The 25,657-nt window shown below is 38.7% G+C and overlaps 2 protein-coding genes across 2 annotated transcripts; both read left to right on the top strand.

Moving 5' to 3' along the window:
- Positions 1 to 759: 759 nt before the first annotated feature.
- ralbp1 (ralA binding protein 1) lies at positions 760 to 14,201 on the top strand. The gene is made up of 10 exons (XM_044039089.1): positions 760 to 821; positions 2,587 to 2,892; positions 4,871 to 5,302; positions 6,114 to 6,463; positions 7,524 to 7,685; positions 9,641 to 9,772; positions 10,612 to 10,722; positions 11,449 to 11,570; positions 11,659 to 11,779; positions 13,109 to 14,201. Exons 2-10 carry the CDS (start codon positions 2,643 to 2,645, stop codon positions 13,409 to 13,411), a joined length of 1,983 nt encoding a protein of 660 aa, XP_043895024.1. The 5' UTR covers positions 760 to 821; positions 2,587 to 2,642; the 3' UTR covers positions 13,412 to 14,201.
- Positions 14,202 to 15,318: 1,117 nt separating this feature from the next.
- rab31 (RAB31, member RAS oncogene family) lies at positions 15,319 to 24,104 on the top strand. Its single transcript, XM_044043482.1, has 7 exons — positions 15,319 to 15,595; positions 16,762 to 16,841; positions 17,635 to 17,716; positions 19,859 to 19,930; positions 20,198 to 20,304; positions 21,740 to 21,849; positions 22,321 to 24,104. Exons 1-7 carry the CDS (start codon positions 15,560 to 15,562, stop codon positions 22,416 to 22,418), a joined length of 585 nt encoding a protein of 194 aa, XP_043899417.1. The 5' UTR covers positions 15,319 to 15,559; the 3' UTR covers positions 22,419 to 24,104.
- Positions 24,105 to 25,657: the final 1,553 nt, after the last annotated feature.

Genomic DNA, 25,657 nt, shown 5'->3' with positions numbered 1-25,657 from the left:
GCGGGGGGAAAGTACACAAGTGGTTTCACCCACATTTATATGTATATAGATGCCTTTGAGGAGATAGTTTGACAGTTGTTCAGTTTAGCAGTGAACTGGTGGTCAAGATCAAAACATCACCGCAGTCTAAACATCTTCATTCAGCCCCACATCATCATCATCGCCATCATCATGGAACATGAAACCAGCTCAGACTACACCACTGCTTCACAGAGTGTGGACCACCGCCCACTGGTGGGCACTGGAGGTGTGTTTTTTTATGGTTTATATTGATAATAATTTATTTATATATCACCTTTAAAGATATACCCATTTAAATCCTTAAATGGCAATATAAACAAATCAAATATAAATAAAACAAAGAAGGCATACTGTCTGTTTTTTATTTTTGATACTGAGATTATGACATAGTTTAATAAACTGTTTAAAGATAAAATACAGTGAATATAATATAGATGATGAAAAGGCATATATCACAATAAGTATCAGTAGAATATTAGAGAAGATGTACACATTTATAAAAGAATGTGAATTAAATATTAGAGTGAAATATTTAGGTTTTCATATTTTAATGTTGTAGAACATTATTGCTGATGTTCTGTAATCTGTCATTTGGCCCCGGATTTTCGCGAAATTAACATTTGGAGACCTCAAAATCTTCTGAACATTTGTGGCGAGATCTCCGAGTCGCTAAGGAATCACCTTTCGAACGACATTCCCCACAATGCAGCAATGATGCCGCGCATGCGCAGCCAGGTTTATTTGGTGTACAGACAGCCGGAAGCTGTGCTGTGAAATTGGGCGAACGGGACAGAGCTTTGGTAAAGTTTCTTGTTGTTTCTGTTTTGCTTGTTCAGCGACAATATAGCGACAGCAAATGAGAGTTTAGCGTCTGTATCGTTCTCGTGTCGTTCTCGTGTCGTTCTCGTGTCGTTCACGGCGACTTTAGTCGACACGGATATGGAGGCTAATCAGCTAGCTTAGCAGGTCGGCAGCTGGCTGAAGTATCGTTAGCCGGGCCCTCCCATTCAGAGCAGAGCTTTGGACTTTAAATCTGTTTTTAATCTAAATGTGCTTGAGTTAAACACGCAGAGAGACAGCGGAGGGTTTTAACCGCGTGTTGAGAGTATATGTGTGGCTGTCTGTGACAGTGCAAGAAAACGGTGAAGCTAGTCTAAGATTAAGATGTCAGACCGCTTTTATGAACGTGTTGATGTTTTGTGTTATTTCCACACAGGTCTACCGTGTCAATATGGTGTGTGAGTATCTTGGTAAAACGATGCACTTCGTCTCATGGTTGTCTCTGGTGTCAGTTTGTAAATAGAGTCCGCTTGAGGCACATTTTGTAAAAAAGAAAAGTGTAAAACACACCACACCCCAGCAGTTAATGACATTAATGAATCTATTTCTAATGTTCAACTTCTAATCACAATGTACTTTTATGTCAGTTGATATCGATATATCATGATATAATTCAAACCAATATTTCACTGAGGCTGGGCCATGCGGCTTATAAATAATATATTTATTTTTAGGCTAAATCACAATGTACAAGGTATATGGGGTCTAAAGCTGAACACCGGTTGTTTCTCTGGACTCATGAAAAGTTTTTTGTTTGTGCTTCTTAAAGGATATATAACATATGGGATATAATATATAGATATAATATTTTTATGTGTTAGAAACACTGACATTGACAATACATATGGTCAACTTCTGCTATAACACAAAAATGAGGCTTATATAGTGAAGTAATATTAATATTTAGTGCAGTTCACAAATGTATTTAGTATAATAAAGATTATGATTATCAGTGCAACAGCCTCTAAAACCAGGAAAAGTGGTGCAGAAAAACACATGTCTTGTCACGCTGTGAGGATATCTCTACCTGTCTCTGTAAAAAATATCATGTAAAAATCAGTATAACCAAACAAAGTCATGAAGATGAGATGACCAAACATCTGCCTGCAGAGTCATTATGGTCCTTCTTCATATTGACACTGTGACGGATCACAGGTGTAAATCATCACATTCAGTTTCGCAGGCTTTGTCTTGGGAAAAGATTCAAAGCTGCTTACTCCAAAGCTGGAAAGGACGACAGCTTATGTTTTTATGTTTGTGTTTTTTCCTTTTCTCATATTTTATGTTATGCTTGTCAGAAGAAACAATATCAATTTAAACATTTTTACTGTCAGAGTTGTGAAATCCTTTTACAAAGATGTCATTTCTGTATTATAGCAGCATCTACAATAAATTACTTATTCATGTTATTTCATATTTCATTGTCATTTTTTATTGTGACATTAAATGTTTTGTAATGTTGCTTACATTTGCCATGAGTATCATTTATAATGCTTTAAACGCAAAACAACAACAACATAGAAGTAGGTAATTACATTAATTTAGTAATCGATTAATAATCCTTGCAGCCCTAGTTAAAAGTTTAAAATGATGTCATCATTTATAACTCTGACAGGTTTTCTAAGGTCTCCATGTTCTCAGCTATTACTTTTTTCTGTGGACACACTTAACTCGCCCTGATCTAAGCAGAAAAAGATTGTCTGAGGATATTTCTGCTCTCTGCAGGTTTGATGGAGAGGTGAAGTGTGTGCAGTCAGAGGGGCCACCAGGCCACAGCAGCCATGACTGAGTGCTTCCTGCCCCCGAGCAGTAGCCCCGCTGAGCAGCGGCGAGCTGAGCACCCGGGGGGCGTGGCTCGCACACCCAGCTCTGAGGAGATCAGTCCCACCAAGTTCCCCGGATTGTACCGCACCGGCGAACCCTCACCACCGCATGATGGCCATCATCATGAGGTGCCGGATGCCTACGTGTCAGACGATGACAAGGAGCACAGCAAGAAGAAGAACAAGTTCAAGAAGAAGGAGAAAAGAAGTAAGAAATTAGTCTGTAATTCAAATCAATCAGCCCTAACATTAAAACTGATCAATTGTAGCAACGTTGGGGCTCATCAATCACTAATAATGTGAATACTCTATGTTCAATATATAAAAAACTACATTGATCTGCCACCACTGTAAAACCGCCTGTCATTACAGGAGGACTGGTTATCGCCACCAATTTCCTGAATCATTTCGATTCGATTTGATTCAATTCCGATTTAATTAGGAATATTTCAGTTACAATACCACTCTTAGTTGGTTATGAAAACAGAATGAATTACAGAATGAATACTGTTAATTATTCAAAGATTCCTCACAGCCATAGTTACAAGCAGTTACATTAATGCACTTTTTATTTGACATGACCAGCACACTGATCATGTGACATTCAAGTGATACATTTAGTACTGAAGTAGAATGCATCATAAATGCCATTATTTAACAAAGTACATGCAAGCACTTGTTCCACGGACGTCTTCTTAGTCTAGTGAGATTAATGAGATTAAAGCCTTCACACCGCAGTAAACAGTTTGTATTAAAAGACCGATCATGGGTTTTATGAATCGATATCATATTATTAATAGAAGATCGATTTTAATTGATTAAACCATTTTTTTGTAGCCAGCCCTACACAGCAGCTATAACTGAGTGCTTCCAGTCCCTGTGTCTATACTGTATAACAACAGATCAGTGATGGCAGATTTCACCCCATTCACACAACAAGCTGTCGGTCTACATGTGTAACAGACTCTGTGGCACATGGTTCTTGGGCCTCTGTTGCTCATATTGCAAGAAAGTGTGGAAACGCAGACACACACACACACACACACACAGATCCACTCAAAACATCTGTGTGTAATTAAGTGATTAAATTGCTGAAAATTAAAATTAAGTAATTAAATTGCTCAAAATTATTTTTTTGCCTTTTTCTGGTGCTGATTTAAACTGCAGTCGGTCAGTGCAGTAGTAGGCACTGACTAATCAATTATTAGTCATTTACTAAATTAATCTTCAACTTTAAGAATAAAAATGCAATAAAAATCAAAAAATAGTTGAAGACTTATCGAAATCTTTAAAAAATGTGTTTTATCAATCCAATCCACCATCCAAAATTGATTTTGGATAATATAAATGACATTTCAGAACATCATCATTTCGAGGATCAACCATTTTTAACCTATTCGATTTATCGAGAAAATAATCAACAGATTAATCTGTGATGAAAATAATTGTTAGTGTCTAAAATGAATGTTGCGGTGTCAGCCATAAAACACTGTTAAACAATAGATTTGGATTTCAAGTGTCCTGGATAAATAAAACTGAACCCTTTTATATGAGACACTGAGAAAAACTATATTCTATTGGCTAATCATAAGTGTACCCTCTTGACTTCTGGATCCATCCCATACAACACAGATCAGGCAGTATTCTGTCTGTTTAGGGCAAAGCTACATTTATTGTATTTATTTCAAAGGACTGTAATGCTGAGAAGCTGAGAACTTGATCCTCATTAGAGCCATATTTAAATAAAGAAAGTGTTGTTGCCTGAACCAGTGAGATTTGTATTTGTCTCCTACAGTAGTGTAGGCTGAGAGAGAGATGGACAGTTTGAGGACACCCTGGGAGCTCTGTGAGAGTGTTGTGATATACAGTACAGCTGGGGGAAGCCCAGAGTAGAGATAATAAGAGGAGTGTCTTTGACGCTGTCCTGTAGATAAATGCTCTGTTTGAAAAATCCTTTCATTTAACTGGCTGAGGAGTGAGGAGTGAGGAGAGCAGTAAGGTGCTAAATCAGGGACTGACCTCTTTTCCAGGTCCCCATTCTCCCCCCTCCTCTGCTGTCTCCCCTCTCCTGCACACGTTTCCTTTTCTGTTTCTGTTACACTGCTTTCATAGTTCTGTCGTGAAAGGATAAGAAAACAGCGGTGTTTCTTCTCTCCGTTAAACTTCTCACTCCTGTACGTTCACAGCTGAAGGCTACGCTGCGTTCCAGGAGGACAGTTCAGCAGACGAAGCAGAGAGCCCATCGAAGATGAAGCGCTCCAAAGGGATCCACGTGTTCAAGAAGCCAAGCTTCTCCAAGAAAAAGGAGAAGGACTTCAAGGTGAAGGAGAAGGGCCCCAAGGAGGACAAGGCCAAAGACAAGAAATCCAAGGACCTGACAGCTGCAGACGTGGTGAAGCAGTGGAAAGAGAAGAAGAAGAAGAAGAAGCCGACGACAGAGGCAGAGCCAGTCCCAGTGGAGGCCCCCACCTTCAGGCCAGTCTTTGGAGCTCCTTTGGTTGAAGCTGTCAAGAGGACAGCACTGTATGATGCCATTCAGCTGCCGGCCGTCTTCAGAGAATGCGTGGACTACATTGAAAATTATGGCATGAAGTGTGAGGGCATCTACAGGGTCTCGGGTAAAAACTTTTCAATGTTGTTGATTCTATTCCATTTTGTACATATATATTTAAAGTCGATGTACTGCATTTCAAATATGTACAACAGCAGCCTTAAGTGTTTATAACGGTTACTGCAGTCCCAATTCAAAACACCGTAGAGCGCCTGAGGCCTGGTTCACACCGATAATCCCACATTATTGCACCCATCAGGCTTGTCTACATTTGAGTTTCACACGTACAGATAGACATCTTACCAGCACGATTAAATCAAACCTTTCACACTAGTTTCCGTGTCTAGGCTGAATCTGAAAACGTGAAAAACATAAAATGATATTTTCTAAACTTTTTAGCACCTACACATGCCACACATCCAGTGTAAACCAGGCGTGAGATTACAAAACAAGGAAAAAAGGGGCTGCACCTTAATACGATGACACTAGACAAGTGACGTCTATGAGCTTTTGTATACATCCAACATGGCGGCCACTGAAGAGCAGCCGTCTTTCAATTTGGCCATGCTTCCATTTGAAAGAGCTTCCTCCACTCGGCTCCCCACTGTTGCTCTGCATACTTCACCGACGTCTATTGGTCACACCTCTTAGAAGTGGGAGGTGGCTACATTCAGCCTGGCTAATATATCATTAGCCAGGCTAGGTGGGCAGTGCAACAAAACATAAACACAGTTTGCAACCCGTAGATAAAAATAGATTCTGTATGTATACTGGCTTTAATATCAGTTCAGCCAGTATTTTATGTGTCCTAGCATGGTCATTTTATGACTTCATATAATAGACATACTTTATCTAATCATCTGTATGACTGACTGAAGGTATGAAGTCCAAGGTGGATGAGCTGAAAGCGGCGTATGACCGCGAGGAATGCCCCTGTCTGGAGGAGTACGACCCCCATACGGTTGCCAGTCTACTCAAGCAGTATCTCCGGGAACTGCCTGAGAACCTGTTGGGCCGAGATCTGGCCCAGCGCTTCGAGGATGCGTGCGGTCGCCAGGCGGAGGCCGAGAAGGTGACCGAGTTCCAGAGGCTGTTGTCCGAGGTGTCGCCGGAAAGCCGACTCCTTCTTTCCTGGCTCATCACACACATGAACCACGTCATCTCCAGGGAGGCCGAGACCAAGATGAACATCCAGAACATCTCCATCGTCCTCAACCCAACCATACAGGTCAGAGAGGGAGCATGTATTTTGAGATTGCAGAATATTAAAACCCGCCTTTCCCAGACTTGCCAGAGAACAATAGTGGCCTACATATACTAAAATGGACGTTCTCCTACTTCATTTTTGTGGTGAGTTTTTCTTCTTCTGTACTGCTCAGGCAGTTGTAGAAACATGACAGCAAGGCCAATGCCTTAAGCACATATACAGGCTTATTATAAGGTTACAACAATCAGACAATTTAGATTCTTAAGAGAATACACTTGTACACAAAAAAGAATTTGAGCAATAAGTCATAACTTTTTCATTTACTTTATTTAAACATAACAATAATGAGTGACATATTTCAACCTGATGTCATGAGTTATCAGTGTTTCAACTGAACAAGATGAGAAAACTCTACTTGTTTGTCACAGAAACCCTGGCCCACTTTAGTGAAGCTCATGTATTCTCACTGGGTAAAACTCTCTGTAGCTGCTCCACTTATTCTGTACAAACAGCAGCAGTAGCCACAGCATTGCTAAAGAAACTCTTCTCAGCTCATGCTTCCATTTTAAGGGACTTGACCCACGTTGCTCTCCAGGCAAAAGTTGTGAGACGTTGTGACTAGATAGCCATAGCTTGTAGAACAGTACAACAAGCACTTGTGTTGACACATTTTCCATTTCCATTGGTCACATGTCTCAAAGTGGCAGGTGACTCCATTCTTTCCAGACTGTCTACATCTCAATCTTTATTTCATTTTAGATAAAAAATAGCTTCTTGGCTGTACAGCTTGCTTATTAGACGGAGAAGTAAATAAGTACCAAAGACTGGACCTGGACCTGGAGCTGGAGCTGGACCTTGCTTGTGGGACTATAATAAAACAGCAAATTTCCATTTCTTTTAATGTGGTAGAAAGAGTTAAATAATAATAAAAATGATGTATGCATATTAATATACCACAGCTGCAAGGTGCTGTACAAGCATTAAAATAATCTTGAAATGGCCTGGAAAGTGCTTGAATTTGACCTTGTAAAAGGTATATGGACCATGTTTATAGCTGTGTGCTTGTCTACCTTGACTTTAGATTGGGAACCGCGTTCTTTACATGTTCTTCACACATGTGACAGAGCTTTTCGGGGAGGTAGCACTGAAGCCAGTGGTGCGACCCCTTCGGTGGTCCAACATGGCAACAATGCCGGCGCTGCCCGAGACCCAGGAGAGCATCAAAGAGGAGATCAGGCGACAGGTGGGTTCAGTCCTACTTCTTATCCATGGGTTTGTCACAATCAAAAGATGGAAAATAGGAATAGTTTGACACTCTTGGGAGAATATGCCTATTTTTCTTGTTCTGATGTCTGTTATTAATGTGAAGCTGGAGGTGAAACGGGTGAGATAGTCCTGAACATTCAGTAAACCTTTTATAGTCATGATTACAGGATTTTGCACGGTGGTTTTTGTCCACAATTTACAAATCAGACGTAACGTGTTGATAGGTTAAAGAGTAGGGCTGCAACGATGAATTGATTATTAATAAGTGATTAACTGGTTTAAGTTCTGTGATCGTTCAGCTTCTTGTATGTGAACATTTTCTGGTTTCGTTGCTCCATATAACCTAGAATAATATAAAGACTGAATTATTTTGGTTTGTGGGCAAAACAAGACATTTGAGAACATCATCATTTCCAGGTTTTGGGTTTAATTTTTCAACCTTATTTTTGACACTTTTTGGACCAAACATCTAATCAATTAATTGATAATGAAAATAACAGTTAGTTGCGCCCTCTGGTGCTCAACTGTGGCTATGAAGGCTAGACAGCTTAAGTGGGAGTTTGTATAACCCCAAAAGCATCTCTTGTTGTTATTGGATTATCCCGGATTGCACTGAACTGACTGAGAAAACCTAAAGAAGATTTTGAACTTTTTCTTCATTTTTTACAGCAAACTTAATTGACAATAAGAATATGTTGCGCTCGAGTTATTTTGTTGCCTTGTGTTTTGGTTTGTGCTGATTATGAGTTTATTTTACTTGCCTTGGTTTATCAAAGTATTGTGTGGGGTTTGTGTTTCTGTAAACATTGATCCTTTGTGCGGTTTGAGAAAGGCAGAGATAAACTAAATAAACCATAACATGCTGATGTTTGGCAGACTAAAGCTTGACTCATTGAAAGTATTGGTTTTCAGTCTTTATACTAAGCTAGGGTTAGGGTTACTTGTCAGTGTGCTGTAGTTCTGAAACAAAATGGTGAAAAAAGTTTCAAACATTACTAGTGGACAGATATGAGGAGGATATTTTGATGTGATGAAGTGTTTAAATTGGTCATACTAAAAATACTAAACATTTGCTGGTCCCAGCTTCTCTTCTTATTCCATGTTTTTTTGGGGGGCTAAACCAGATTTTTTGCAGAATCCAATACCCATTCCTGATCTATATTTTTGCACTAAAATGGTTAATTGATTAACTTACATAATATTACTTTTAGTCCTTGAATGAGACCCTAGTCCCTCATGTTTTTCAGGGTTGCTCTGATGTCTTGTACCTGCTTCATCTAAAACTGTTTATCTCGTCGTGTATTGCTGCGTCTCTAAAATATTAACACCACAGTTTCTGTACCAGAACTTGATATGTTGTCACCATGTGTTTTACAGTGCACGCATCGTACAATATAAACAAAAACTCAAGTCATCATGGGACTGATGTTCCTAACGAAGATAAAAAAATATCTTTGTGTGAGGAAATAAAAGACCATATCACGGTCTTGTAAATGGCTTCAATATTTCACGGGAGGACACATGAGATGAAGCATATGATAATAAGATGTTTTTTTTGTATTAGATATTAAACTCCTCCTTACGTCATCCATGTAAGAATCTATTGTGTAAGAAATTGTGTCGTCTGATGACTGATCCTCACACATCTGAAGGGATGTTTGGCTGCTGTAGAAACATGGCGGCTCAAGATGGTAGCCCTCTACATATAAATGTCTTCTTCTAAACTGACATACAGCTAACGTTTTTGACTTTAAAGTGATTATACACTGATAAAAACTTTATTTTAATTATTTAGATTTACATTTTTATAATCCTAATCAAGACTTGACATGTTGTTTTTGATATTCTTCGTTATTCTCACTCACTCTCACTTGTATAAATCTCAACGTGTGTGCGTGTGTGTGCGTGCGTGTGCGTGTGTGTGTGTTGCAGGAGTTCCTGTTGAACTGCTTGCACAGGGATCTGCAGGCTGGAGTGAAGGACTTGTCCAAAGAGGAGCGACTCTGGGAAGTGCAGCGAATCCTGACGGCTCTTAAACGCAAACTGAGGGAGGCTAAACGCCAGGTCAGTTCAGTCTGGATATTATCTTTATGATACAGTATGTACAAAAGGTTCATCTTGTATCTTTAAAAAGTAAAGTTAGTATAATGACTGCTTTTCTTGAACACTTTGCACACAGTGTTCATTTGCATTATTAACATTTTTTTTTTTTTACTGTATGACTCAATGTTGGCAGTTTCTAAATACTTTAAGATAAGATATGTGAACAAAGGTAGAGCAGACAAATGGCTTGGCATGGCTCGGTTTTCCATTACTATGGTACCTCCTCAACATGGGCGGAGTCATGATAGCGCAGCTGCATGAACCTGCCATGTTGTTTTCCGTGTACTGAATCACTAGACTCGGTTCACACAAAATGGTTCGGTACTTCCTGCATGACCGTCTCACACAGTCACTGAACTTAAATTGTGATGCCGCTCGATATTCTTGTGTCGGGCGTCGCACTCATGACTCTTCCACTGCCGACTCTTAGTAGCGGCTCAGCCAAATGAGGCTCAGCTGTTCCTTTACTAAATATTTGGTGTTCCATTACAAACGAGGCCAATCTTCTAAGTTGTTTAACATTTCTGATGTAAATAAAAGCTGAAATACTGATCTTAGTCTTATATTTCATCTTTTGATGTCAAACATGTTTTAAGTGAACAGCAGAAATGAAGCAATTGTCCTGACTCCTGACTCTTCCAATGGTTATGGAGGAGACTGCTACAGCAGTATCTAATGTTGTATTTTGTTCACATTCAAATCATCGAGTACTCAGTATTAGTAATGCTCAAGTTTAAGTAGTCATACTCAGAAAACAGTGTCACAATGTGCTGTCCTTCTCTTTTCTTTCTACTGTTCAGGAGTGTGAGAGTAAAATAGCCCAGGAGATAGCAAGCCTCTCCAAGGAAGATGTTTCAAAGGAGGAAATGACTGAGAACGAGGAGGAAGTTATCAACCTCCTCTTAGCGCAGGTGAGTTATTCAAACAATCATCAATACACATTAATAATGGATGTGCACAGACCAATCGTAAATGCCTGGAAATCAAGCTTTTACTACTAGATCTGATCCAATCTGAGTGGGAAGAGCTTTGGGCCTGTACACAGGAAGACTAAGTGAATTTTTTATCATTCATACTGAATCACTGAAATGATATTTTTAGAAACAGTTCCCACTGTGGGAAAATATCAAAACACCACGTGTGCATTCTTGTGTGAAAATGATGTCATAGCCCCACCTCTCTCCTGCACTTGCATTCACTGTTGTTGGTCTCATTGTTTTACGTTATGTTTATTTTCTTTCATCGCCCTGTTTCTCTTTCTGTGACTGTATACATTGTAGTGTTTTTAAATAAATGATAGATTTATTTTACATACATACATACACATGTGTATATACATACATATATATGTGTATATACATATATATTTATATATAAAATTAATTTAAAAAAAACAAAAAAACTTTATTTAATTGCATTGCAGCGCCACGTGCAGGCCTGACATATGTAGTACAGTGTTTAGAGTCATTTTGTTGGGTTTCCTGTGGATGAAGAAGACATGAAGACATTTCTTGAAACAATGCCTTGTTTATGGAAAACTTTATAAAAACAAGTAAGAAAAAAGATTGTGTAGGTAGAGTTGTGTTTTCATGTCGATGAAGGCCTACGCGATTTCGTCATTTATGCTCCCTCATCAGGAAAACGAGATCCTGACGGAGCAGGAGGAGCTGATCTCGCTTGAGCAGGTGCTTCGCAGACAAATAGCAACTGAGAAGGAAGAGATTGAGAGACTGCGAGCAGAGATTGCAGATATACAGAGGTGAGAGGAGGAGGGAATATGGCGTATGTCGTAATATTATGATGCACAAGAATGGATAAAGTCTATAATCCATCACCATTTTCCTCAGTCGACAGCAGGGTCGCAGTGAGACGGAGGAATATTCATCAGACAGTGAAAGCGAGAGTGAAGATGAGGAAGAACTGCAGATGATCCTGGAAGATCTGCAGAAGCAAAACGAGGAACTGGAGGTGAGATGAATTTTCTCTCAGAGTAAAACCTTTAACAAACTCTAAGAATATGATAATTATTAGGGGTGGGTCAAAATAGTTGCAGTACGATAACCGATAGGTCATGCCAATATTGATATTTTAATTCACAAATGAAGGTGCTTTAAGGCAAACAGTCCCTGCCAGTCTCACTCGCCGGGCGTCACTACTTGATGGCTTCTCATCGCGGCGCTGCTCAAATGACTTGGGTGGCAGTTACCTGGCTGAAGAAGAGGGAGTTTACGGCCGGATAATGGCAGAGATACACCATACACCACAAGAGACGCACCATGCACGTTCAATACATTTGCGTTATTCACTTTGCTATTCTTCATGTCACTGACCATATATCGAATGGTGAGGTGCTCCTGATCCCCACCCCTAATAATTACTGAGATTAAACAAGGTTTTCTTTTTAGTGACGTACGTGTGCAGCATGGTCTCTGCAGTGGTCTCTCTTCCTATTTTGATTTCCCATTTTCTTTAACCTGCCGAGTTGACAAGTTAACACATGAGTCTCTATACGGGTTATTCCACTTATAATGTGTTTAAGACACATATTCACAGCACACTGTCATTACTGTATGTAACTTTACTCTGAGCTTATTATATATTACACCTTATATTTTTAGATGTATATCAGTTGAAACATTGGTTTCTAAGCAGTTCAGTCCCACAACACAATTCTTCATATGAGGGTGGAACAATTTGGGGAAAATATCTAATCACAAATATTCTCACTGATATTGTGTTTTAATTTTATGTATACATACACGTGTGTGTGTGTGTGTGTTTGTTTATATTTATGTATGTATGTATATGTATACATATATACATACATACATACATATATATTTAAATATGTTTATATTTATGTATATATATATACATACATAAGTATACACACACACATGTATATATACATAAAATTAAAACAAAATATAAGTCAGAATATTTGTTATATATATATATACATTCATACATAACAAATAATATATATATTATTGTTGTTTGTTATTGATTTTTTATCATTAGTAAATATTTTTCTACATTGTACAGTTCTAGATAAGAAAATGCATGTATTGTTTATTATATTTGTACCTTTACCTTGACTGTACAAAAACAAAAACATTGTGAACACATTAACAAATCTTTTGATTTGATTCTGTCACATTTTTGGTCATTTGCATAGAGTAATGAAAAACACAGCAGTTAAATTGTAGCTATTACAAGTAAAAAATAGTGCATATTGCCACTGATATTAAACATAATAGGTTTCTTAAGCACTGTTGCTATGCTGTTGTCCGGTAGAACAAAAACACCCACCTGAACCAGGCCATTCACGAGGAGCAGGAAGCCATCTTGGAGCTCCGTGTCCAGCTCCGCCTCCTGCAGAGCCAGAAACTGCAGCAAGAACTCACCGTCCAGCCGTCGGCCGAGCAGCAGGTGCCGCCCGCGCAGCCAAGTCCGGAGGCTCGCGGCGAGGAGCAAATCAAACGCTCCACCGCCACAGTGGCCGCCGGTGCCGACGCGCCTGCCTCCACCAACGGGAAGGCAGCTAAGGATCCTTCAAAACCATCGCCGAGCAAAGACAGGAGAGACAACAACATGTGACGGTCAGTTGTCCTGTAGTGTCCCGTGTTTGTTTGGATCAGTGCAGTCATAAGTCGTTGCAGCCGTGCAGCCGTCATGTCTTGATGTCTTTGCTTTCCCAAGTCACCGCAAATCAACGGAATATTTTCCCACACAAAACGCAGAAGAATGATAAGAAATACAATCGTAGCTGGAGCCGAGCTTAGGTGAAAGGCAAGGGGGAGACCATTATTTTAAAATCCACAGTGCCAAGACCGTATGAGGAGAGTGGAATAGAAGAGAGGAGATTACACAAAATGTATTTTTACAGGTTAAAAAATAATCACACAACGACACACGATGTCGGTCCCTGTAGTCCACTGTGCCATAAATGACGTCCCGACTGGACTCGGTGTCCCCAGAGAACCACTGACACAAAAAGCTCTTTCTGAATGATGAAGAATTTATGATTGGTCTGCCTGTGTATATATATATATATATTATATATTTAAGTAGTATACTGTAGAAAACAGATGACTCTTCAAAATTTTAAATGTTGTCATATATGAACACGTTCAAATGTTTTCTTTGAACTGCAGTGATGAGATGAATCATGGGAAATCAAAGCTGCAGTAGAGACGTTTGTGTGCAGAGACACACGTCACTGGTAGGGACGGGCATTTCAAACGAATGCCAACAAAATGGTATTAAATGATTTGAACATTCTAAACTTGAGCGTAAGTATAAGTAACACACAGTGAGGAGCAGTTCAAGGAACATTATCAGTCAGTCAGTCATCATCTAACCGCTTTATCCTCCACCAGAGGGTCGCGGGGGGTGCTGTGCCAAACTCAGCTACATCGGGGGATAGGCGGGGTACACCCTGGACAGTTGGCCAGTCCATCGCAGGGCCACACACAACTAGAGACAAACAACCATTCACTCATTAAACAAATTATAAATACAAATAGTCGCATTAACATTCATCTCAAAGATTCTTTAGTAGGTCTGAGATTGTGCGCAGGTTATGGTTATGTTGATGATTTGTCATGATAAATTCAAATGCCAAACTTCATAATGATGACATGTTTTGTCCACAGTTTACTGTCAGAGGAGTAAATGACTTATCAATGAATTGTTATTGTTATGACTGTCATTTCATTTCACAACTCATCCATGACTGAATTGTCAAAAGCATGGCCTGACCTACATATTATAATATTTGTATATAACTGTAAACTTTTCTGAATGTTCCATATGAAGTATGTTAGTGTGACTGCATCTGCTTTGGTCAAATCAGTCCCATCTGGACTCGTGAACAGATCAATGCAAGCCCCGGGGCGAGAAGCTTCTCGTGAGCTTATTTTTCATATCGCTCCAAAGCTTTTGTAGCATATTGTTGCCGACAGTTTAATGCTGTGAAAAATAAAGTGTTGATCTGAGTCACTCGTCTGTTTCTGTCTTTCCTCAACACTAAACCTCACGTTTACCTTTTTCTCAGCTCTGCTTTGAGTGGAATTGTGATCCATATTTTAGCGCCTCCCATTTTCCATTACACATTCTGCGCAGCATAAGGCTGTAAATTTAGATTTGTACAATCTCAAGTAAAGGATGTTTACTTGGAATCTTGAAAGATTCAGTAGGATTTTTAGAAAATACTGAAACCACCCATCGTGTTTTTTTTTTCCTTTTCTGGTTTCCTATTTGGAAAGTTGCATCAAGTTGCTTTTAAAACGGCCAGAAAAGACAGGAAATAAGAAATGTGTTTCAAAATGAAACTTGATTAAAATGATGACCGACCAGAATATAAAGTATGTTTTTGAATGAAAGACTACATGTGCTTATAGTCAGAGATATGACAATAAATAGAACTAGATCATTTCTGACAAGTTGTTCTGTACAATGTTGAACGAGGTGGGATTCACTCTGAAGGTCTTCACCGGATGTGCTTCGGTCCTTGACGGGCGTTCATGACAGATCAGCTGAAGTAGATGGTCAGTGTCTGTCTGACTGTCTGTCTGTGTCTGTCTGACTGTCTGTGTGCGTGTGTGTGACTGAGTGAGGGGCTGAATTTCTCTGTAAACCAAGAAGAGCGAGGAGGGAAATGAGTGTTTCCAGCATGAGAAGACAAAGACATTGACTAAAACAAACGGACAAACGATGAAGTGAAAACTCCGACTACGACTCGTCATGGCGATAAGGGAGCTCAAAGTTTGTCTCTTAGGTGTAAGTTACACATGATTTTTGACTTTTTTGACGGGGAAAAAAAGACTTCACAACTTAGTAGTCGGTCCATTTGGAATGTTGAAGAATGTTGAAGAATGTTGAAGAATGTTGAAGAAGACATTAGCAGCAGCTAGCTTCACATCGTTCCTACTTTACTGTTAAAAACGGGACTTTTCATGTTGCTAGCTTGTTGACTGCAGAGGCGCTAGCTCTTCGACGCAGCAGTTATCTGGACACACATTTCCTCGTCGTATACGTGTTGTTTTGTGTTTTTACATGAAAACGATGACATTCAGTATATTCTTTACAGTTTTGGCTCCATTTGTATGTGGACCGTTACGCCATCGTTAGATAAGCCGTCTTCCTGCTGCGTTAAAAAGAAAAAGGGATGGTCAGAGGCGGTTTAGCTCGTCACTAAAGTTCAAAAGGGAACCAACAATAACTTTTTGATGTTTGATATTTACACATATACACAGTTCAATACTTTCTAGTCAAATTGAACATCAGTAAATCTCACTATGTAACTATTCATATTAATGTGACTATTCATAACTACAGGGGAATTAAAGACATTTAAATCAAAGTATGACTCATCACTGTGAATAAATTGTGATTTCAAAAAATAGGTAAATCTGGATTTAATTTTGGATGACTTATTGAATATTCACATTTCCTCTCATTTTCTGGAGCCCTGCGTCTTTTCACTCCTGACGATTATTATCACAATCAATGAATGTCTCGATTAATTGTGTGGTCCATAAAATGTCAACAAATATTAATTGTTGTGTCTTAAACGTCTGTCTAACTTGTGAATTTGTCTAACATCTTCTTTTGTCCACAAACCAATGTTAGTTTTAAATGAGTTTGCTGTTCTATGGTGCAAAAAACAACACATTATTCAAATTTGAGGAGCAAAAAGAAAACATTAATCTATTATCAAATAGTTGCTTAATTAATTCAGAATTTATTTCAGTTTTTTATTTTGTTTCCAAAGTAATCCACATCCATAGTGTAAACATCTATTATCTAATTCTGATTTACTGACTTAATGGAATATCGGGAGGTTTATCTCAAGTGATGGGCTTGTGACCAGGCAGTTGCATCATCAGTGTTGTTCATGTGGTTTTCACTGTGCTTGTGAATGACCTCCGACCCTCTGCTTTTAGGACACTGGAGTGGGCAAATCCAGCATCGTTTGCCGCTTCGTTCAGGATCGTTTTGACCACAACATTAGCCCCACAATAGGGTAAGAATTGCATCACCATACACATCATGACCAGAACATAATGAGACGAATCAGTCAAATGAAGCTGTTTTTTATCAAAGACTTTTTCAAGTATCCAAATTAAATTTGTTATTAATTTAAGATAAATCACAATATAAATCATATCAATATTTCTGTAAGGTTGGGCGATATGGCTTATAAATAATATCTGGAGGTTGTTTCTCTGGACTCATTTGAGATGTTCGTGTTTCTCAAAGGCGAGTGACAATCCAGTGTAAATAGTAAAATGATCTGTATCACATTAAAATACACTTATTACCTTTCATTTCAGATCATACCGGATGTGTAATAAATGATGGACATTTACTAAAAATGGTCAAATTCTGAAAAAGTAATTAGGCTTAAGATGAAAGAAGTCTTATTAAGTGTCTTTTTGTCCATTCCATGCATTTTTTTTATCTATGTGTAATATTTAGTGTATTTCACACATTTATTCAATATAATAACTAGTGTCAATGCAACAGCCAGGAAAAGTCATCACAGATGATCACGATATGACGACATCCAAAATCTCAGGTTACGATATAGATCTAATATTGACTCACAATTGTTTCAATAAAGCCTGTGGATAAACACTCCATAGACTCCAGTATCTGACCTGGAGTAGTAGTATTATGCTGTATTATGCAAAAATGAACATGAATTGAATCCAGAAAGTAGTATATGTCTTTGCTTTGACATAATAAAGAGTTGCATATTATATTTTATATCCCACTGGGTTGTACTTATATACTTATACTTGTACTACCTACAGGGCGTCATTCCTGACTAAGACGGTACCATGTGGTAACGAACTCCACAAATTTCTCATCTGGGACACAGCAGGACAGGAGCGGGTGAGTTCTACTGTTCACCATTATCTTAGAGTTTATCTTAGAGTTCACACACGACACGTGACTCCCTGAGTCTTTTTGAAGCTTCTTTTCTGTCATACTGCATCAGGGCGTTAACACTGAGATTTATTGTGAAAAAGGGTGATTCACACAGAATTGAGTGGTCATGGTGTAATGGTTTATCCATTATTAACAAAACAAGACATTTGAGAACATCATCATTTCAAGCTGGTTTGAAAACGGATTATCCATGCTGTGGTTCTGTATCAGGGCTGTCAGCCTCAGCTCTCTCCTCTCTCTGCAGATATAAAGTCACTGCATCTTGTGATGCGCTGTCTCATAAACACACAGCGCCAGGCGCTCACCTGCGTATCCCATAATATCAGAAATGAATGTGTTGCTGGATGATAAAGAACGGGAAAGCCAGAGTGTTTGTTTCATGCCATTCTACTGAGTAACTGTAGTGTGTCATTAATACTGACACACTAGCAGCACTGTTGATAATGTCACCATTTTTAAAAGTGTTGAGAAAGTAAAGAAAACCGTGATGTTTGTGGACTAGCACATAGCATTAGCAGCATACGCTCAAGTGTGTGTGTGTGTGTGTGTGTGTGTGGAACATAAATGAGATGGGAATGATGTTGAGCATGGCTCTTGTGCTTGTCGTGTTGGCTGTTTGCACGTGTGCCGGGTCAAAGACCAGGGAGGACACTTTGGTGCTTGTGCAGATAATGGATATATGATAAGAACGGTCTCTTACCCCGTAGGTCATATGTTCTCATCACGTCCGGTGCACAAAGACCATTAGTCCAACTAAAGTGGAATTATTAATTATTATTATTCTTAATTCTTTACTGTCTCAAAGTGTTCCCACTCTTCATAGCTGACATACTATTTGATCATTTTGTAGTCAGCAGTGCATCAGCTGTGAAACACTGACGTGACTTTCAAATTAAAGCCCCACTTTGATTTTATTTTGACAAGACGCAGCTTCAGATCTTTTTGATCGACTAAAAGACCAACGATTATTCCACTCGTATCGTCCAGTGTTCGCGACCTGCTCTGCATGGAGTTGTGCACGTTCATATTAGCATGTTAATAAAGTCGTCTGTCTGTCCGTCTGTCTGTCTGTCCGTCCGTCCGTCTGTTCTCCCCGTGTGTGCGTGGGTTTCCTCCCTCAGTCCAAAACATGCAACATGGGGGTTTGGTAAACTGGACGCTCTGTGTGGTCATGTGATGGACTGGTGACCTGCCCAGCACTACCCTGCCTTATGCTCTATGTCAGCTGAGATTGGCACCAGCGCCCCCCGCTGGCTGTCGCTAAGTTATGTTAAATGTTAAATGTTACATTACATTACATTACCATGTAAAGTGCTATGTGATGAATCAGTGCTACACAAATAAAATCAAATTGAATTGAATGAAATCCTCACGTTAACTAGGGTCACTTTTTCTTTTTAATGTCCTTGACCCATACACTGGTTGTTGTTGTTGTTGTTGTTATTGTTCTTCGTTGTTAGCTGTATGCACTTTCAAGGTGAAGTCAAGTAAATCTCGTTGTACAACTTGTATAATGACAATAAAGGCATTCTATTCTATTCTATTCTATCTATTCAGAATCCAAACATCTTAGTTTCCTAGCTTCACATATCATATATATCAATAGTATAACTGTATGTGTGACATGTTTGATGTCTTCATGCAGAGATAAGGTGTCTGTGATGACTTTCCCTGGTTTTAAAGGCTGTTCTATTGATAATCATTGTATTTAATATAATGATGATATTATATTTATGTGATTTTTAGTCACACAAAAACGTGGAATTGACAAAATCATATTAAATTGTTTTAATTTTAAGCCTAATTATTTGTGTTAGAGCAGAATTTGACCATATTTATAGTCACCTGTCACAGCCAAAAACAAAAATATCATATATTATATATAACATATATATGTTCTATAATATCCATGTGTGTTTGCATCATGATTATTAGGATTATTAGGTCTTTAAAACCTTTACTTCCTTGATTTGTGTCAGTGTAGCCCTCTGGGGAAACATGTTGTGTCTTTATATTGACCTAGAATGATACTGCTGTCTGCTGTTGCCATAAATTGATCATTTGAACTGTTTTCTTCGATTTTAGTTTCACTCATTAGCTCCCATGTACTACAGAGGATCAGCTGCTGCTGTCATTGTCTATGACATAACTAAACTGGTAAGAACAACTGCACACCGTGGACTAACACAAGTTTACACATCATTTAAGTGAATAAGTGAATAATTAACAACCACTTTTTTTGAATTCTTTGTTTCCAGGGTGTAACTTAAAAGCTTGGTATCATTTTTTGTGGGATGCTTTGCTTCCATGTTTTCCTGCTGTGTTCACGGAAAGATTGTCTGAAAAACCAGCTAATGAGGAAAATGTGGACCACTTTCTCATCACGTCCCACAATTGACCACATGGTGTTTTCTTGTCGTTCAGGACTCTTTCCAGACACTGAAGAAGTGGGTGAAGGAGCTGAAGGAGCACGGCCCAGAGGACATTGTTGTAGCCATAGCGGGAAACAAAAATGATTTAGGAGACATCAGGTAGGACTTTTTCCTGTCTTTAATCGCATGGATCAGCTTTTTATCTGTGTGAAGTGGTGCACTGCTGTTCATGCTCATTTTTGTTTTTGTGTTCACAACCAATGTGCAACTTTGGGAAAACAATGATGTCATAGCCCCACCTCTCTTTTACTCTTGCATTTGCTGTCACCTGCCTCGTCATCGTCGTCTCTTTATGTTGTGAGTTTGTACAACAGCGTACCAGCTTGATGCTCTTTCTATCTCTTCTTCTTCTGTTGGACTTTACTGGCATGTTTGCCACCGACTGGACTGGAGTGTGGATAGTGTGCAAGATTTAACAAGGGAAAAAATAGATAAATATATGTATATATATATATATGTTTATATATATATATATATATATACAGTATATATGTATATCTTTGGCTTGGCATATACTCTGTATATACACAGTGTATAGAATCATTTTTGGGGGTTTCGTGTGTGAATGAAGACATTTCTTGAAACGATGCCGTGTTTAAGAAAAACCTTTTAAAAAGGAAACTTCTGTTTCTGTGTGGAAAAGGCCTTTTTGAGGAGCTTTAAAGATACAATTTGTAACATTTCTGCATTATAATATCTAAAACAAAGCCAAGACTAATGTAATATTTTATATTAACCTAAATGTTTCCAACATGTTATTATTAATGTGTTATTGTTGTTATTGTAATGTGTTATTATTAATGTGTTATTGACTCAATGACATTGTAACCAGACTGAAAGCATGGACCATGAGAGACTGTATTTTTCATTGGTTGTAATTTGTTTTGCTCAAATTCCAAAACATGCTAATTGATTATTAATATTGATATTAATAACACAGTCAGACCGACACATGCTGCTCGCCTGGTGGCATGAGCACATCACGCCTGTTCTGTCTTCCCTGCACTGGTTCCCTCTGAGCTGCAGGATTGATTTTGAATAATCACATTTGTGCCCCTCCCCATCTTTGTGATCTGCTCCAGCCTCATGTTCCCTCATGGCCACTAACACACTACAAATAGCCACGTAGTTCTCTTGTGCCTTGGGCCGTCTCTGTGTAAATCACTCCCTCTTTGGTTTTTAAAATGTACTTTATGAATACAGTTGTATTAGATTGATTCAAAAACAGTGAGACTATACTAAAACATGGGGAAAGAAACATTAAAAAAACCCAGCATACAAACACATGTTAATAATAATTGACCACCTGTTTTTATTACATACGACTTGAGTGAATCATACAGTATCTACACAGTGATATAAAATCAGAAGGTTACTCTATGCTAATCTTCAATGATTGGAAGTAATAGTAGTAAAGTTTGATCCATCCAGCAGCACCATTAAGTTTTCATGTTCTCTTGTGTCATCATGATGAAAGTCTTCGCCCTTCAACTGTGACCTCAGACTCACCTTTGTGTCCGTCCTCCTGTCACAGGGAAGTTCCAATGAAGGAAGCTAAGGAGTTTGCTGAATCAATCGCGGCTATTTTCATCGAGACGAGTGCCAGACATGCCGTCAACATTGAGGAGCTCTTTCAGAAAATCAGTAGGTTTCTTTTTTCTTTCATACCTTTTAATTTTGAGCCTCTGCCGTCTTTTTCTATACCTATTGAAATAAAGGGCTATTCAAGACTTTGATATACATATATATATTATGTTTTACCATATGTTTTGTCCAATACCAACCCTGATATCAAAAACTTGAGTATCTGTCAATAATGATATCAGTCTGATACCTTTCATTGGTGCTGTTAGAAAAAGGTGAGTACATTTCAAGCTATTTCAAAGACATAATAATAATAATAATAATAATGACTTTATGAAATGGAATTATAAAGCGCCTTTCATGAAACCCAACATAATTCAACTGTGTAACAAATACCAGCCTTCCCACGGGTTCTTGAAATACTTGAAAGTTGGAACAACACGGAAAGATTATGTAAAAGTTTTGGATCTTTTTTTACATTACCGTAAAAAGTTTCCCCTTGTTGTAAGTGACACTAGGTGATGTGTTCAGGTAAACAAATCCCGCCGCTGGAAAACCCCGAGGTGGACAGCAACGAGTCTTTTCAGCTCAGCCGGCAGCCAGCCTCGTCGTCCAGGAGATGCTGCTAGTCGTGCCATCTTAACTAAGTCCACATGCACACACTGTCGCGCTCCAGGCTGAGACGACACAGTGGACGGACAGATGTCAGCTTGCACATATGTATTTGGTCACCTGCGGCATGAAGCAGTATTCTAGAGCTCAGTGGGTTTTCATTTCAGTCAGTGGTGGCAGATGGAGGAGTGGTCAAGTTTGGAAGCGGGAAGTTTTGAGTTTGTCTCCCTCTGGTGGTATTTAGCCTGAATTACATTAAGATTTCCATTAAAAATCAATACACTTGAATCCTGGCGTCTATGCTATAGTAACTGAACTTGAGCACCAATTATTATATTGTTGATACATTTTTTAATATTAGTTATGTTTATCTTTTCAAACGAGAGGCTGATGGGATCATGCTGTGCAGCTTAAACGCAGGAGATGTGTTTTCATCATGTGTTGAGTTGAAAGCACTGCTGCACATTAACCGCCCTGTTGAAACACTGTGACCAATACGAGAATTGTTTACATGGTTTTTGTTTTCTATGTGCTGAAATGTACTGTCTGAGATTTCACTACAGGGAAAGACTGTAGACAACTGTCCATCACAACAAGTATTTTTTATCTGGACAAGAAAGTTACGTTATGAAGTGAGCAGGCTTGCATGTATTTTACTTGTCTCTACATACTAACCAAACTTTAAAAGAAAATGTTACCGCGACAACAGAAAAGTCATCGAAAACTTCTGGCATATAATGTGGATTCATATTCCCGGGAACAGACCTCCACCAAGGCTCAAAACACATCCCGCCGCCGGAAATGTTTACATTTAGCTGTTACCGTCTTCCATTGACATGACACAATTCATCCCGATGTGTTTACATGTCGCTGAGATCTACACGACTGAAGCATACACAAACCAAATTTTATTCAAATCCAATGAGATTTTATAGCCATATGATTGTTTTGGGATTTTTTTCAATAGGTTTTCCCATTTTTAAGAAATAGGAATTTCTTTTAAATGTGATACATTTTTGTGATGCCATCAGTGGCTAGAATCTTGATCACCTCCCCATCCATCAGAAACCTAAGCCAATGCTAATCCACGTCGGTAATTAGCCACAAGCTAACTTTGACGAAATGTATTGCAAATTGTCAGAATCAACAATTCACAATAAAGAAAATATACATGTTTACATTTTCTCATCCTGTATCCACGTCTGTGGGTTAGTGGAGCTTCGTTTTTCATAATGCAGTGAAATCTTTTTGCAAATAATTACTGATCTGAATCTCCATACAGGAAGTCTTACTGCACATCCTCTCCTGAGTGTCGTATGAGCTGTGGATCATTTTGTGTCTCACAGTTGAAGGATGTGATTGATTAAGAATGGAATGATGGGCTGTCATTATAGTTTCCCAGCTGCATAAAACGTTGTATCAGATTTTACCAGCATGATTTTACATCCATATGAGAGAAGACGTCAGTGTTGTCACTTCTAACAAGTATAAGTGCCTTTGTTGTGTTTTTTAAAGACATTACATGGCTAAAAAAGTGCATACTGCTAGAATCGTGCATGCCTAACTAGTCTAAATCTGTACATATAGCAGTTTGCTGCGGTGACCCTGTTACACACTGTGTGCCTTATGTCATGCGCCCCTGCATTGTCTGTGGACCCATTTAACTTCTGTATATTCATCAATGTAATAAACTTGTACATCTACTTTTTTCTGTTTGGTTTTTGTTCATTTTCTCAAAGATAATATGTATTTTATATTTTCAAGTTCTGTTGACAGAGACCAGGAAATGAGCAAAGTGCTATTATTTTACCAACGGTCACTACGAGATTAACCACCATGACCACCTCAGAATCCACGGGGAAAGTTTGGTTTGCTTAGTGAACATTTCAACTAAATGTATACATTTGATTGTATTTTAAACTCATGCAATTAAAATAAATCCTAAACTGGAAGAGTGACATTATTCTCCCAGAACCTTTAGCCAACAATTAGAAACACTTGACACATTAGTCTTGTGTTATTTTTGGACATGTTTTGTCGACGTGACCTGAAATAAAGCTGTTACCACACAAATCGCATATTAACTGGTACATTTGTCTGTACACTGCCGTGCATTAGCCTTTCAGTCGTTTAGAGGGGACATTGACACCCGCAGTCCTCTCCATTTACAATGAACCGTTGAACACAAAGTTTCAAACTCACAGTACCTACATCTTAACCTTTGGCATTTCAATGTTTTTCATCGTTTCTGAGGAGAATCTAAATCCAACTATGACACTGGGTAGTAACTAAACACAGTATGCACCTGTCCAACAACATGTGCAAGACATTTAAGCACATTGCCCTTTGTAAATTATAAAGTAAACTTGTCTTCATGAATCTCTTTTCCTTTGAGGTCCCAGTAAAAGTTTGTTTTGAACATGTCAGCCACACACACACACACACACAGACCAACCAGTCCTCCAGAGAGGAAATGTTTATTTGATTACATTAGTGAAATAAGATGTTATTGTTTGTTGAGCAGATGATATACTGCTATTTTCACATGTAACAATAACGATTAATATAATGTTAATATAATGATAATAAAGACAGCCTTGCCCTACTGTTTTCTGTGTTAATGTTACAAAAAGGGAGATAGAATGAAAGAATTTTCACATGAAGAGGACTGTACCCATTCACTGTCAATGGCGTCTTTGCATTAGCACGGCCCCACCAGAGGGCAGGATTTTAAGCTTTTATACGATTTCCAAAAATATCGTCGGGCACAAGTTAATGATAAATTAAAGATAAATTTGTGCCCAATGAAATGTCTGCAGTTTTCATTTCTTCATGTCGTGTAGTTGTGTGTACAGCGCACACTTCAGTTCTGGGCCCCAGAGCGCTTCTCATTGGCTGATTTGATGCAGAGGCAGACACTGCACAGGTCTTGCTTCATTCATTCATTCATTCATTCATTCATTCAGCTAGTGTGCGATTTAGCGCTTTACCACTCGAGCAGATCAAGCTGGTAGTGGTAGTGGTGAGAGATCAAATCATTTCTCAAGAGGGAAAGGACCAAACCAGGTTTGAGGGTTTGAGAGTCATATGTGGTATTTCTGGATTGCATTATAAGATGTTCCTGACCAACATCTTATACACCAAAATCACTATTCCTGAAGCCAAAAAGTGGCTTCAGGAATAGTTGAACCTGGTCTCAGTGGAAGAAACTTACTTATAAGCCGGATCCAGATGTTGACGAAGCCTGACCTTTTAT

Source organism: Solea senegalensis, linkage group LG1 (assembly GCF_019176455.1).
Source record: "Solea senegalensis isolate Sse05_10M linkage group LG1, IFAPA_SoseM_1, whole genome shotgun sequence".
NCBI lineage: Eukaryota > Metazoa > Chordata > Actinopteri > Pleuronectiformes > Soleidae > Solea > Solea senegalensis.
This window is presented reverse-complemented; position numbering and strand designations above follow the sequence as displayed.

Coding starts and splice junctions, on each gene's coding strand:
- ralbp1 (XM_044039089.1), top strand. CDS start 2,643: ATGACTGAGTGCTTCCTGCCCCCGAGCAGTAGCCCCGCTGAGCAGCGG. Junction 5,303..6,113: donor GGGCATCTACAGGGTCTCGG/GTAAAAACTTTT, acceptor GACTGACTGAAG/GTATGAAGTCCAAGGTGGAT. Junction 11,780..13,108: donor AGCAAAACGAGGAACTGGAG/GTGAGATGAATT, acceptor GTTGTCCGGTAG/AACAAAAACACCCACCTGAA.
- rab31 (XM_044043482.1), top strand. CDS start 15,560: ATGGCGATAAGGGAGCTCAAAGTTTGTCTCTTAGGT. Junction 16,842..17,634: donor AACATTAGCCCCACAATAGG/GTAAGAATTGCA, acceptor TACTACCTACAG/GGCGTCATTCCTGACTAAGA. Junction 19,931..20,197: donor TCTATGACATAACTAAACTG/GTAAGAACAACT, acceptor CTTGTCGTTCAG/GACTCTTTCCAGACACTGAA.